At 37.8% G+C, this 15,847-nt stretch overlaps 1 protein-coding gene across 2 annotated transcripts in view; it reads left to right on the top strand.

Annotated features, from left to right (window-relative positions):
- RPS6KA5 (ribosomal protein S6 kinase A5) overlaps window positions 1-15,847 on the top strand; it is a 154,025-nt gene that overhangs the window by 80,456 nt on the left and 57,722 nt on the right. For both annotated transcript variants that reach the window (XM_011373178.2, XM_023538354.1), the window contains 2 exons: window positions 8,437-8,552; window positions 11,451-11,558. In XM_011373178.2, coding sequence (XP_011371480.2) covers window positions 8,437-8,552; window positions 11,451-11,558 — 224 coding nt within the window. The remainder of the gene's footprint in view (window positions 1-8,436; window positions 8,553-11,450; window positions 11,559-15,847) is intronic.

Here is a 15,847-nt window from a genome sequence, read left to right as displayed (position 1 = left end):
ATGTCAAAGTCAGAAAGAAAGGCTGAGCGTTCCAGGCTGAAGAGCTCTAATAGGCCAGTGTGTTGTGTGATTATAAACTAGATCCTGGACTGGACAAAAGTAGCTACAAAGAGCGCTAATTGGGGGCAAATGACAAAATTTGAATAGGGAACGTCAATTAGATAGTAGTATTTTTATCATAGTTACAGTTTCTGACATTGACAGTTGTGCTCTGATTATACGAAAGAATGTCCTTTTTCTTAGGAGAGGCACACTGAAGGCTCGAAGAATAGGAATATGATGTCCCCAGCTTATTCTCAGCCGGCTCAGGAGAAACACACCCATATGTAAAAACAGAGAATACTAAAGCAAATGAAGCAAAATATTAACAATTGGTTTTGTAAATATTTTTTGTAAGTTTGAAATTATATCAAGATAAATTTTAAAAAATAAATAAATCACAGGGGCAAGGCATTGTGACCTAGGAAAAATTTCTTTAACAGGGCCCAGATAAAATGAATGATTTTCATCAGCCCTGTCGGACCAATGCCATGTTTGATGCCACTGTCCCTTATAATGTAAGCCTGTGGTGCAAGATCAGAATATAATTTTTCTAAAACAGTGTTACCCAAGTTTGTAGCTCTGTCCTGCTCTGACTTTGTCCAAAGCCATTACAGCATATTCAGAAAGATGTAGAGATTACATAAATTGTCCTCTGTATGTATTTTTTCATACAACTGGACATTTGACATGAGATTTGGACTGCAAACAATTTGAACTTCTAATCTCTGGCAAGAATTTAGAATGTAGCTCTTGTATGTTGCCCAATTCAGATATTTACACTTTAACAGGGAGGTAGTTTAAGGTGAAAACCTCTTAGGCAAAATTTAGGAGCCTGTAGACAAGGCCAAGACTTTTTTTGAAAGAATAGCCCTGGGTCCTCTCCTATAAGACATAAATTGACTCTTAAATTCTGTGCCATAAATATGTCAGTGATAATTTTAGCTTGGCGCATTCTCAAAAAGAGATTGAAACATTGTTTACTGTGGCCATGAAATAATACTTCAGTATAACTCCCCAAGAATGTTGTCTTTTGAGTACTGTGACATTCTGATGAAACCTCCAAAACTTAATTGTGAAAAGCGTGTGAGACAGTGAAATTATATGACCAAATGTATAGAATAATTGAATATTTGAAGGACAATATTTGAAGAACATTTAAATATTTGAAGGACAGAAAAGTTGATCTTAAGGCAGTTTTTCTGACAGTAATAGCAAGACCAGCCACCTGATGAGGCTGCTCCTAGTAACAGTAAACCGTATGGAGAGGGGAACGGGGCAGTTCTAATGCAGCCTCAGAAATCACTGTCTTTGCAGTCGGACTGCCTGTGTTCATACTGCTTATTCTCTCCCTAACATGGTATGCAGCTCTGGATAATTTATTTAACCTCTCTGAGTTTCACTGTTCTCTAGAGGTTATCCTGTTTTCTGTGGGGATAATGCTGTTATAATAGTACCTACCTCAGACATTGTTTATGGTGATCAGATTCATAGCCATATCTAAAGAGGACAGGCCCATAGAAAGTGCACAGTATCTCTAGTTATTACTTCTTTGCCTAGTCTGAAGCGCACTGAGCTGTGTTAAGATGCAGAATGCAATGAAGGGCAGCCAAAGCCCTGTTTCACATCACTTCTTACCTGTCAGGGGTCCTTCCCCACTTCCCCTGATTGAATGGTTATTAAGATGCCGCTTCGGTACAAACAGCAGTGGCCAGGACTGAGTCGTGAGTCAGCACTAAGTTCCTTTTCATTATGATGTCCACAGAGGCGAAAGCCTTAGAAATATCAATTAAAACTGAAATTCTCATGCTGTTTCTGACAGTTTCCCTATCATAAAGAGAATAAAAACAGCATTGGCTTTAAAAACAAAACAAAAAGCTCACATTTGTAATTTATTATGGAAGAAATAGGCAAAGACTTGAGAAATGTAATTTCTAGAAATCTGATGGATCCCTGATTTTGACAGGAACGTTATTCAGGGTTCCTGATTTTGACAGGAACATTAATCAGACAGATGGCACGGATCAAGACCCCATCAGGCAGAGTGGACCTTCAGTAATTCTAGCAGTAGGCAGTTTCCACTCAGGTGCTTTATTCGGTCTGAGGGTTTTAAGAAGTCTTTTATGTAATTTATGCCTAATGGAAAGGGGCGCGGGGAAGAATTCCTTGAGTTAACCTAACTCTCAGCTGTCAGCAGGGCTCTGGGTTTTCATGACATCCCTGACCGCATCGAGCCACTACTAGCTCTGTCCCAGGGTCTGCGTTCATTCCTGGTTCTGATGTTCTCTTCTGAGAGAATAAAAATGTTCGACTTCAATGGAATAATACCCCTCTAGTCTTTTCTAAATTTTATTCGTTGTTTCACTGCCTGGCTAGGTCGTTTTTAGTTTCAAGGGCAAGCCCCACCCTTACAGAGTTACTGGATTTCTAGATAAACACGGAGGTGTAAAGACACCAGAAATGCAGTTCCAGCACGTCCTCAGAACTCAGAGAGCTTGTTGAAAATGAGGAACCCCTTGCTCCATTTCACTTTTTAAAGCTCTGAACCTCACGAGTCCAATTCTAAATGCAGATAAGCTCCAAGACAGCTATGCCAGGCAATAATAGAAGTCAGGAGACAGTGAGCTAAGTGCTCAAGAGAAGCTGGTGCTGGATGTGCGTGCGTGTGTGTATGTGTGTGCACACGCACACATGTGCACACACTGTGTTGAAAAGTTTATGGTGCTGGCCAGCCGTACGATGCTACTCACAAATTTCCCATGTTCTGGCAGTCAGCACTCACTGGTTGGTTCGTAAATAAACTTGATAGGAACCTTTTCATTCAAATTTATAATGCCTTCTTTAGGGTGATGTTCCTTGAACTTTTTTTGGCTTACAACTCCATGAGGAAATCTGACAAAAGCTGTGGACCTTCTCCTCTCAGAAGAATGCACATACGCTTAATATATTGGACAAAGTTGCACATAATTTCAAGGAGTTTACATGAAGCACTTTCAGAATGGTTCGTGGGACCTTCTTAATGCGCTAAAACTGGCCATAAGAAATCTGTCTTCCTGTTCCTCAGAAAAGGCTCTGGTAGGGCTCCCTTGAACCTCTTAACAGCCTTAGAAGGTGGTGATGACCACCACTTATTGAGCTTTTTGTCAGATGCTGTGTATTCCTCATATCCAAAAGTGAGCTCTGGGTTGTCCCTTCCGAACCTGTTCTTCCTGCAGCCTCCCCATCACAGGTAACAGCAGCTGCACCTTTTCTGGCGCTCAGGTAAGGCTGGGTCCGCCGTACCACCACCACTGCTGTCACGTTCCTTCTGGTCACCACCATCATTTCTCACCTTGTTTATTTCCAGTGCTCTCCTTATGTCCACCCTTGCTGCTGTGCACACAGCAGACAGTCATTGATCCTATGACAGGTCCTGTCATAGCACTGTTCTACTCAGAATCCTTCCAAGGTTTCCCATTTCATTCAGAGATGAAATCCTTATAATGGCCCAAAACTGCGCTGCCCACCTCCAGGGGCCACACCGTTCACTCGGATCGTAATATGTTGTACCTGGCAGATAGAGCAGCCCCAGAAATGGTCTGCAGGACCTACACAGGCTGCCCCAGTGCTCACCACTTCTGTGACCTTGGCTTTCCTACTGCTTTTCCCTCATTCGCTCTGTTGTAACCACACTGGCCTCCTTCCTGATCCTCGAATATACCAGGCCCTCTCCCACCTCAAGGTCTTTGAGCTCGTCATTACTTCTCCCAGGACAGTCTCCCCCAGATACCTGCTCAGCTCATGTCCTCACCTTAAAGTCTTTGCTCAAAAGTCACCTCGGTGTACTGATCACCCTTATTAAAATACCACCCTCACCTCCACCCTGGCACTCCCTGTCTGCCTTTATCTGTGCTATTTTTTCCATAGTAATCATCATCTTCCAACAGCCAACAGTATCTCATTTATTTATGTTTTTCTCCTCCAGCTGGAATATACGCTGTACTAGGATGGAGATTACTGTCTGTTTTGTTCAATGAAAGAACAAACCCCATGAAAACATATTGTTCTTTGTAAATATGGTTTTCGATTCAAAGAGATTAGGCGACTTGCTCAAAGTCATACAACCAATAGATGGTATAGCTAGGATATTTATACTTTCTGACATGAAAGACCTGTGTTCTTGACTACTGAAAGTACTTCTTTCCAAGGCTATGCAGAATAAGAGGTCGAAATGTAGTCTAGAAGTGAGTCTTACAAGGCTGAGGAGTCAGAAGGTAGAGTTGCTAACAGAGTAGCTGCAAATTCTGGGGGAAGCGGGTTCTGGAACGAAGAGAAACAGAGGTGAAGTAGTTCAGAAATCCATATACATCGACCGGCTTCTCACAGCGAGTGCCTGGGGCGAGGCCTGAGTACTGGTACCTGGAAGAGCCAAGCAAAGGTTTCAGCAGCCGCCACCACAGGGGAGACAGAGTTTGGAGTTGAGTTCCTCTCAAGGTACAGAGACTGGGTAGACACCACCAGATTTTCACCAAAATTCTAGAAGAGCCATACCATAGGAGTAAGAATCAAAAATAAATACTAGTAGTAAATTTTAACCCATTAAGTAAAATGGGAAACTGTGAGTCCATTCAGATGTAAATAAATTGAGTGTGTGATTTGGGTTGGGGTAGTCCATAGTTAAAAAAATACCTCTCAAAGATTACTAATTATAAAGGCGAAATAGGTAACTTTATGGTGGCGAAGCCAAGGAAACCTACCTAACGCTAATGATCAAAGCGAAAGTCAGCATTAGGATGAACTGAAATCGCGCTCCACCTGAGAGGCTGCACCAAGAACTTAGTGTCGCTTCCACGATTTTCCTCCCAGTGACGCACACCTGCGTGTGATCATGGAGGAACGTCGGACGAAGTCAAATCGTGGGACCGTCCACAAAATACCAGGCCTGTACTCTTCAAAGTGTCAAGGTTGTGGAAGTCAGGAAAGACCGAGGAATTATTATTACAAATTGAAGAAAGTAAATGTATGAACTAAAGTTAACATTTGATTCAGAGCTGGAACTTTGTGCTATAAAAGACATTTTGTGGACAGCTAGGGTTGAATTTAGGGTTGAGGACTAGATGATAATAATACATTCATGTTAATTTCTTGATTTTTAAATGATTATGTTGTGGTATGAAATACTAATGAAAGTATACATGAGTGATGGGATATCAAGTTGGCAACTTAGATGGTTCATGAAAAAAGTTTTATGTATTATACTTATTTTCTGTAAATTTGTAATTGTTTCAAAATAAAAATGAAAAAGATATATTTCTGTCTACTAGCATCAAACAACTAGAAAATGACATTTAAAAATATTCTTTACAGTATGATTTGTTTTAACATAAAATACTTAGAAATTTTACTCTGTAAAATACGTTGCTGAGAGAAATTAAAACTTGATTAATAGAGAGGTATACCATATTCATGGGTTGGAAAACTCAATATTGTTAACATGTCAGTTCTCCCTAAATTGAACTATAGATGCAAAACTGTCCAAATTAAAATCCAACCATGAATTTTTGTAAGCCAGCTCTAAAATTCCTATGTAAAAATGAAAGAGCTAGAGTGGCCCGCCTAGTCTCAAAGAAGGCTTAAATGATCTGATTTCATACTTACTATAAAGGCACAGTAATCAAGATAGTATGAGACATATCGGTCAGTGGAGTAGAATAGGGGCTCCAGAAATAGACTCACACTTATGTGGTCGTTTGATTTTTGACAAATGCGACAGAGCAGCTTCATGGGGAAAGAAGTCAGTGCTGGGACAACTGGATATCTGTATGGAAAAAAGTGACTCTCAACCTTCACTTTGCTCTGTACCCAAATATGAATTCGAATGGATAGCTGGTTTGCCAGAGTACCAGAAAAATAGTCAACTGTGAAGAACCCTTCTGAGATTAGAACAAGCCTCACACACTGGCCTCAAAAACTAGCCTTGAAGGAGCCCGAATTTATTGGATCAGACTGTGGAGTAATTTATGCACCAGGGCATGATCAAAAATAATAGCACGATCAGCTAGCAGTTAGTGGAGCCCACCAGCTGGGTGTAATATCAGCAGAGGCAGACAGCTTAAGAGGTCTGGGAAAGAGTCAGAGAGCCCCGCTAGAGCCATCGTGGGAATGCGACATCGAAGGCTCGTGCTGCAGATAAAACAGGCCTTACTAGAATAGTCAAGCCAAGTTATGAAATGGAGAATGAAGAAATAACAGCAAAAACAAGCCTGGGGTGGGGCCGGGTGTGGAATTAGCTCATTGCTTGAATCCAGCAGAAAAAATGAAAACCAAAAAATGGTAAATAGGAAGGTTGATATGGCAAACTATAAATATATACTTGCTCTCCTCTCAGCTTCTTCCAGACATAATATAAAATAATAGTTATAATACATTGTCGAGTTTGTAACATATATTGTTGTACTGTGTATTAACAGTAGTAGCATAAAAGCAGGGAAGAGAGAATAGAGCTATATAGGGGTAATGTTTTGTATATCACTGGAATTGGTATAAATCTGAAGCTGTTTCTGATGAGTTAATGTATATATGGTAAGTTGTAGAGCAACCACTGAGAAACTAACTCAAAAAATGAAGTGAAATTTATTAAAAGGATTAAAGTGTACCCGAGCAACTAGAGAAATGGAGTTGGTATTAACCTGAGATGGGGAAGGCTGCAGGAAGAATAACAATTATAATAGTTTATAGTAGCTATTCTTCCCACTGTATAAAGAACTGAAGCTGGGAGAGAATTTGCTCTAGGCAGGACACAGTGGCACTCCGGTCTAGGCCAGGTCTACCGATCACAAAGCCCAGTCGTTTGGACTATGACCCGTTGCCTCAAAGACCTTGCCTTTGCGTTTCAGGGTAATTTTTTCAAAGACTCTAATATTCCAATGTAAAGAATTTGTGTTTAATAATGTAATAGCATCTATTGAGTGCTAGTAAGTACAATGATAAACAAGAAGTGATCAACTGTACTGGAGTGGTTATTGAAGATGAGCTAATTAAGTAGGACATTCAAGGATGTATAGGAGTTCGTCAGTTGGTCAGCTGACCGATGAGTGTCTATTTTTGTGTCATGACTATGGAAACCATTTATGCATAAATATCAGTATTAGATGTAAGTAAATAGCTCCTTAAAGGTAGAAAAAGTTATCTGTTAGTTTGCAGGAATGCTGTGTTCCTTTACACCTTTTTAATAATTAGCTTTGTGTTAAGATATAATTAAAACTCCTTGGCAAATATAGAAGCCTTAGAAGGGCAGACTTTTTTTGCTGGAATGCGCTTTGTAAAATACATTGTGAAACAACCAGCTATTAGAGTTCTTTCTGCTGCATCTGCTTTTGGAATTTAAAGTTAAATAGCCAAGATAAAACAAACATTTGCGAGTTCATTAAGATTTTGCTTTATTTTATCAAATTATGATAAACTCAACAAATAAATATACTTGAGATGCATGTTTTTCCATTTTTTTTAGGAGAAAAGCTTTATATTTGTGGCTTTTCTAGGTACACGTTTCTCACAAACAAATGTATGTTAAGGTAGCAATGATTAGTTTCTGATGAAACCGATCAGTTTCACAATAAATACATTAAGAACCAATTATGAACATAATCGTGTTGTGGTTTTTATTATTACTATTCAGTTATTTCACTTATTTTTCACTGTAGACTTTTTGTCTCATTTCATTATCCCTCGGGATAAATAGGGCAAATGGAAAGGGAAACGGGAGCCTCTTAGTTTAGGTGTTTGGATGTCACGTTGTGCTACTTTTTACTTTTGAACTCCGAGGAGCAACACGAGGGTGACCAGTTGCCTAATCTATATTTTTTTGGAAGGGTGCATAGAAAATTCTGGAAAATAGGGAATCTGTTTCAGAATAGTGACTGGCACCTATTTAAAGGATAAGGCTGGGATTTTTGTTTGTTTTTCTGTTGTCGTTCATTTTTTATTTTAGTTATTTTAGAGGCTGATGTTTTGGAAGCCCACAGCAAGTATTGTATGGCGATGGCAGAGGTTTCTGATTTGCTGTATTTGGGACACTGTACTTAAATATATGCAGATATCATTAATAGTTTTAATGGCAATACTCTGTGCAGATTCATTTGATTGTAGTGTAGGGTAGTCATCGTATGAAACTATTACTGTGTGAATTTAGTAATATTCCATCGATACTAAATACTATATACTATATACTATAAGAATTGTACAAAAATTGAATTTAGTAATATTCCATATGATACTAAATACTATATACTATAAGAATTATACAAAAATTGCATATTAAAATCAGCACCATATGGTTAATCCAAAGTGATTAAAAGGAAATATTTCCTTTGATTTATGAATACAAGTCAAAGAAAGAAAAATGTATTTCATTTTTAGATTATATAAATGGTGGAGAACTTTTTACTCATCTTTCTCAAAGAGAGCGTTTCACAGAGCACGAGGTGCAGATCTATGTCGGAGAGATTGTGCTCGCCCTTGAACATCTCCACAAGGTAAGATGTTAACTTTTGGGATTTCCTTTTTTTTTTTTTTTCCGAAAAATTTATTAACTGAAATAATGATGGAGCTAAAAAAGCTAATGTTTTTACCTGTCATTGCCTTTGTGGAGATTGCGAAAGCACAGCTGTAGACCGTTATTCAAGTTTCTCAATTTCATAGTTCCTTTTAAAATCTATTTTCCTCTTGTAAGTTCCCATGATGCAGATTTAAAAGGTAGACCCTGAGCAGTTGTTTGGGTTTGTTCATGAAACATCCTAATACTTATTGCAAAATATCATCAGGATAAAATTTTTCATTCTTAAAATAACCTTTAAGATGAAACCACAAGTCATAATATGTATTTCCTTAATTGTGACTTACTCCACTGGAGACTCTCCCTGTACATCTTCGGGGTATATTTCCCGGTTTGGTTGGAGACTGGATTATTTGAAAGAAACACCTATCTGTGGTGCCCAGCTCTCCCGCCGTCCGACTCGGGCTTTCTTTTCCGTTTGTTTTGTCTGGGAGACCCTCTCCTACTTCCCTCCCCTCCTTCCTCCTTCCATCGCCTCCATGTAGCATGAACTCAGTTACTAAAAACTTTAAGTGATGCTGTTCCAACTCTATAAAAAGTTTAAACATTTAAAAATATATTGTTTCAGATACTATTAATCTCGATCCAAGAAACTCTGACTTTAAAAACTTTTTTATTTTTAATTAATGAGGAAGCATTATTGTAGAAGCACACAGTCGTTATGTAGGAGAGACCTGCGTCTCAGAAATAGAAAGTACTAGAGTAATTTTTACCAGAGGTATGTGAGACCATAAGGAGATCAGCTTGGCTCGAGTCATTAGATTAGGGCGGTACAGATATGTCATAAAGCCACTGTTCTTCTTTGTTATGCTTTCAGATCCTACACTAGATTACAGATAAACAGAGATTAAAGTGCTGATTATGGGTCATGGAAAAGAATGGAGAGAAATAAAGGAAAAAAGGCGGGAAGAAGGATGAAATTTTTAAAGGGGCAGGGAGATTGGAATTGCGAGATGGAGGCAATGGATAGGAGAGGCAGTGAGAAAAAATGATGAGGAGATGTAAGAAGGAAGGTCTCAAGAAAGTAGATCTGTCCCAGAACAGAAACGAGACTGGGCAGGGGAGGGAGCTGGGGTTCAGAATAGAAATCGTCAGGGGAGTGAATGAAAAATGTGTAAGAACTGGAGGTGGAGGGAGGGAGGATAGACTCGGGGCGGCAGGGCTGCAGTGCTGCGGGAGCTGAACCAAGTGATGGAAACGGACATCTGTTTTCCTCCGCTCATGATGATTTTGTGGGACATAAAGTAGTTAGGACATCTTTATACATGACCCAGATCAAACCCAGGAATAGGCTGAAAAGGTCTTTGCATTTTTGCTTAGGAGTATTAGATATAATTTTTTTAAATGTTAAAACGTGGTGGAAGTCACCATAAATTCCAGAATAAAATCTAACAAAATACAAAGCTCCTATGAGAAAGTAGTTTTTAATTTGTTTGAAAGCTTTACTTCTGTTAATTTTGTTTATTAAAGGGAAATCCATGAGCATTTATTATTATTAAAACAGGTAATCAGAAACACGGAAGTAGAGGACATGAATAGTGGATGTAAATGTAATACAAAGTGAAAGCAGTATAGCAAATCAGAACTCAGCTAAGTTTCTCTTAATCTTACTACCCTAAAAAGATAAATACAAAGAAGTATAACACACAAAGTGAGTTTTATTAACCTTGATATAGCTGCTAACACTGAGTTTCCCAGGAAGAGACAAAAAATGGGAGTTTATTTGGAAGTGATGAGGTAAAGCAGACACTAAATGAATTATTCCTAAAGTTTTCTCCCAAGAGAATATTAAAAGTAAAAAGTCATATTGGTCGTTAGATGCTTGTAAGGCGTCAAGTCAAATGTCTGTTCAGTGAATGGTAGATGTTTCCTTCTTTCTTGTAGAACACTGAGGTTCTTAGAGGAAAATTTCCTAGCGTTGTTTGTTTTTGGTATAATTCGTAATTTCAGTTTTAAAAGATTACTAAGAATCTGCTTTTTCATATACTTAATATTGAGGAAAGCAGTGCTTGTAAGTTTAAAAACATTTAATTCACACTGATATAACATGAAATGTGGAATTCACATATACCGAGCCCTTCTTATCTGACGGGTAGATTTTATATGGCTGAAGCGTTTTACTATAAGACTTTCACATACAAACCAAAATGAAGGGATATGTAAATATTATCTAACTGACTGACTTTGCTTATTTAGAACTAAAGAACAACTAAAATTAACCAATGATCTTCAACTTTTATGTTTAGAAGCCTATTAATTATTTGACACTTGACACTGTGCTAGATACTAGATACATATATAAAAAGTGGGAAAAAAAAAACAGGGTATGGTTATATCAAGACAAACAGGAAATACTTAGAAAATATCAGTCACTTTAGGTAAGTACAATGTCAGTACAGGTACTGTAGGAATAAAAACAGAAATGATCGTTGTAGGATCTGGTTAGTCTGGAAAGCCTCTGAAGCCATTAAGGAAATGATGGACATGAGCTGGCCGAGAAAGCACCTGCAGGGCATCTGGAGTGAGGATGGACTCTCTGAAGAAGAACAGAGACAGGAGACCCCACAGAAGCAGGTCCAACGGGAATGGACCCTCATATAGAGAATGGCCTGGTTGGAGGGGTCCGGGGAACCCAGCAGATGAGCTCTGAGGCGGAAGACTTTACATTTGCCATGGCCGATGACTAAGACTCATTATAGCATCCTGAGCAAGAGAATGACTTTTTTCTTTTTTTTTTTTTTTTTTTTTTTTTTTTTTAAGGTAGAGCTAATTTATTTTTCGGAATTATTTTTAAATGTATATTTATTTGTTTTTACAGTTGGGGATTATATACCGTGACATTAAGCTTGAGAATATTCTACTTGATTCTAATGGCCATGTGGTGCTGACAGATTTTGGTCTGAGTAAGGAGTTTGTGGCTGATGAAGTGAGTATGAAATTTTAATTTAAAGTTAGTAATAACGGAATATAAACAATGATGAAAAATTAGCTATAGAAAAAGCATTTAATGGGATAGTACCATACGGATTATGGATTTTCGTGCAGGTTTGCCTACAGGAACATTTGGCATGAATGACTGCAAAGGTTTTTAGTTTAAAATTACCATGGAACCATCTTGTTAGAATTAACAGTAAACCTTTGGTAAATATATTAGAATTCCTCAGTTTAAAACAAAATAAAACTATGTGTTTAACTTTCTTTATAAACTATAACTGAAAAATTTAAATAACCCTTTGGGGCCTTTGGGAGAATTACGGCTTAAGTTGCAGCCTATAGAGAATTAGAAAACAAAGCACATATAGTTTGCATTGTAATTAAAAAGTAGGACATGTCATTTTGTAATGGTCCTTTTAATTCACTTGATAAGAATCTACTAGACTTAATTCTTTAATAATCTTGCCGGTTTTTTGCTGGTATAATCTAAAATTTAATAGTTAATGTGCAGATTTTAAATATGGAGAACTTTACATTTTCAGTATTGATTAGAACTTGTTTAATATTACAAGTGCATTTAATGACATTTAAAATTGTACATCTATTGGTTGTAATTAAATACTAATTATGTAGCAGTTGTAAATATTATATTTTTATATTAGTTATTCAAGATAGCTAAGTAAATATGAATGCCAATTCATTTCTATCCAAGAAATTATTGGTATAGAATACAGAATCATAGTAAAATTTTTCTCATAAAGGACTTGGCTATAAAACACATCATTCTTGGGTTCCGAATTGGGTGTATCTGTTTCTGATTGTTTGCTTTTTGGAACATTGCCAAAGCAGTCCTAGGTGAATTAGATCTAAGTGCTTAAATTGTAAAAACTAAAAATCCCAATTTTTTTTATCATCTCTGTATTCATTCTATTCACTTGTTCAATAAATTTATTAATCACCTCTATTATACTAGATACTGGATAATACAATGATGAATAAAATGGAAATGATGTCGGCCTTCATAAAGCTGTAGTTATAACAATATATTATCTTTGATTAAAAAATCATATAGATTAGATGAATTTGGGGGGAATTTACTTCACAGTTTGATTTTTAATATTTTTCTCCTTCATAAAAATTTTAGTCTCAGTTTTAATAAAATGTGTCTGATTAAATATGTCTATAGGCGTTTCCTCACTAAACCCCACTTCAATTAAAAATAAAGAAGTAAAATAGTCATATACTTAAAAGGGAGAGAAGAAAATAGCAACCAGATTTTGGAAGATGGACAGCAGAAGTACTAGTTGTAACCGATATTCATTTATATTGAAATATCTTCTTGCTTGGACTGAGTTTCTTTTTTGTCCAGTTCATTCTACCTCATTGGTTTTTAGTTTAAATTGTCATCTTTGATCATAGCTGAATCCTAAGCCGGTAATGTGAGAAGCCCCAGAGCAGGCTAATTTACACCTCTGACCCCCAAGAAAGTCTCAGGATTTGGGGGCACCAGTAGGGGTGCAGGTGATACAGGACTCAGGAAGATTGGTTGGAAGTCTGTATAAGAAACAGGTAGCCCCCAGATCCCATGTCTGCGCCCTTCACCTAGGCAACTGTGCCTTCCTTACCCTCATGGAAAACTGCAAATGTTAGGCAGACTGTGGGTTCAGGAGCAAGAGGAAGACTGCAAAAGTTCAGGGTCGAGGGCCCAGCTGGGGGTGAGGACACCATATGGAAACTAGTGAGTGAAATGAAAATTTGGTATAGAATACACAATCACATGTGTGGAACTCCCACGGCCTCTTTCTGCCACTTTTGAGAACAGTGGCTTCTTCCTTGACAGGAGTTTGCAGGATTCCTCTTTAAGAAACTGAGAACAAAAAATCTGCAGATGCTGTCAGTTGGTGGCCCATGAACTGGCCCGGCCAGATCTTCCTACAGCCAGCCTAGGCCACAGAAGCATATTTGTGATGAGATCACAATTTCTTTTTATATTTTGAGTTCAGTATGTTTCGATGTAATTATTAGTCTCCTATGTCATACTGTGTATTTAAAAAACACTATTTGGAGAAGGGGTCTTTTGGCTTCAACAAACTGCCAAAGGGTCCTTGGTGTGTAAGAGACTCCCACATAGAAAGATTTGGAGATCGCTTTTCCTCTCTCTGTGGAACCATTCATATATTCACTCATTCAGTCCATCAGTTTTTATCGAGGGCCTTCTGAGCGCTAGACATTAGGCTAGGTCCTGGTGACACAACAGTGAAAAGAATCATTTAGCAAATCCTGTATTTATGGGCATATGTGTCTGATCATTTGGTGGGCTTCGGCCCTGCTGAACAGAAAAATGTTAGAAACCAAAACAGAAATCAAACAGGGATCAGAGTTGTTGGATTTTAATATGGATTAGTCAGACATGCTATGCGACTAGGTCAGCCAGGTCACTCCTCGCCAGAGAGACTTGTGTTTTACTAGGCATGTCAGTGGCTGCTCCTTGGGAATGGAGGGCATTCTCATCAGATGCCATAATTTTTGAGCACCTAGTTGTTTAGGTGCAAAAATGAAATATTGTTAATCAATCTGAAGTGGAAAAGTAACATATAGATTCTCTTTTCACTGAATACAGTCTAGCTGCATTTAATAGTTACATTGTCATGTGTTAATTAAGGTTTACAGTTTCATCTTCCTTTCATGTGCAAGACTGCCAGCTCTTAGCCGTAGGGAACATACTGTCATGCTAGGCTTCAGGTTTAATTCCGAGGTTTTCTGAGTACCTTAAAACTTGATCTAATGGTCCTTTGCTCCCCTGATTCTAGCCGGTACCCACTTAGCAGGTTTTTCCGCCTAGACTCTTTCCACCTTAGAAATATTACCATGAAACAAGTTCTGTTTTGATTAGCTAGCGTTTCTTTTTAGTTTCACGTCTCAGCCCAACTCTCTTATATCAAACCATCACCTTTCTTGGAATGAGTTTCTTTTTTGTCCATTACTGTTCTACTTCTTTGATTTCTAGTTTAAACTCCAGTTTGAGGTTCTTCCTTGGTTTCCAGTTTATGTAGAGATTATATATCTCTATCTCTAACTGACCTCTCTCATTTTCAGCCTCTTCCTCTTGGACCCTTTCTGTCACCATTTAAGCATGCCTAGTCTCCTTATCTTAAAATTTTTTAAATGGAAGGACAAATGGAAGAGAGACTGATCAACAGATGACAAGAAAAGCAATCTTAGAATCCCATATTCCCTTCTAGCTGTTGTCCTGTTCTCTTTTGTCAAAATTTGTTCACATGCTCCCTTTTCTTACCCACATGTCCCTCACTTCTTAGTCTACTCCAGTTTGGCTTGCCCCCGCAACCGATTGACTGACACAGTTCTTGCCAAGGTCACAACTGACTTTAATTTTAGATGCTTTTTATTTTTCACCTTACTTGACTACCTACCTACTAGCGTTGAACTAGAAATTACTTCTCAACTTGGCTTCTGTGACACCACACTCCCCTAACTTTCCTTCTTTCTCTCGCTGAGTTTTGCAGGCTTTTCCTCCTCTACCTGATAATTCAATCCTAGATTCCTATGTACTGATGATTCTCAAATACAATGGCCAGCCCACATCTCTCCTGGGTTCCTGGCCCAAACGTGCCGGTGGTGTATTTCCACTTGACTCTCTCATAGGCTTCTCGTGCTCGACATTTCCAGCACTGAATCAATCTTCCCTCACCCAAATTTGCTTCTCTTTCGGTATATCATTTTTATGCATTACAAATTCTGCCCTCATTTGCTCTGGGAAATGTATTTCTATTTAATTTTCAGGAATTCGTTTTTTTATGTATGATTGAAGTTTCTCATGGTATAATACTCATGGTATAATACTCATCTTGCTGTTTATTTGTTAATTTAATAATTACTCAAATACTTATCGAGTATCTGCTACTTACTAGACCCTAGAAATATAGTGGCAACAAAGTCCTTGCCCTGGTGAGCCTGTATTCTACAGATGTTCGTCAACTATTCATAGAATTATTTAATGATGAATTATTTATTTCATTATGCATTATGTCTAGATTATAGTTTGCAAAACTGGATTGTATACAAGTTAAAACTGATTTATTTTAAAAACCTTAAAAATCTTTTATATGATAATTAACATTTTACAAATTTGATACTTTTACAGATATGTTCTTTTCTCAGCCATAGAATCTGATAATCTTGAGGTTTTGAGAATAAAATAAGACATTTCTAAATATCTGCAGGCTAGTACATGTCCTTCATAGGATTTTTTTGAGAGTACAG

Source organism: Pteropus vampyrus, unplaced genomic scaffold (assembly GCF_000151845.1).
Source record: "Pteropus vampyrus isolate Shadow unplaced genomic scaffold, Pvam_2.0 Scaffold219, whole genome shotgun sequence".
Classification (NCBI taxonomy): domain Eukaryota; kingdom Metazoa; phylum Chordata; class Mammalia; order Chiroptera; family Pteropodidae; genus Pteropus; species Pteropus vampyrus.
This window is presented reverse-complemented; position numbering and strand designations above follow the sequence as displayed.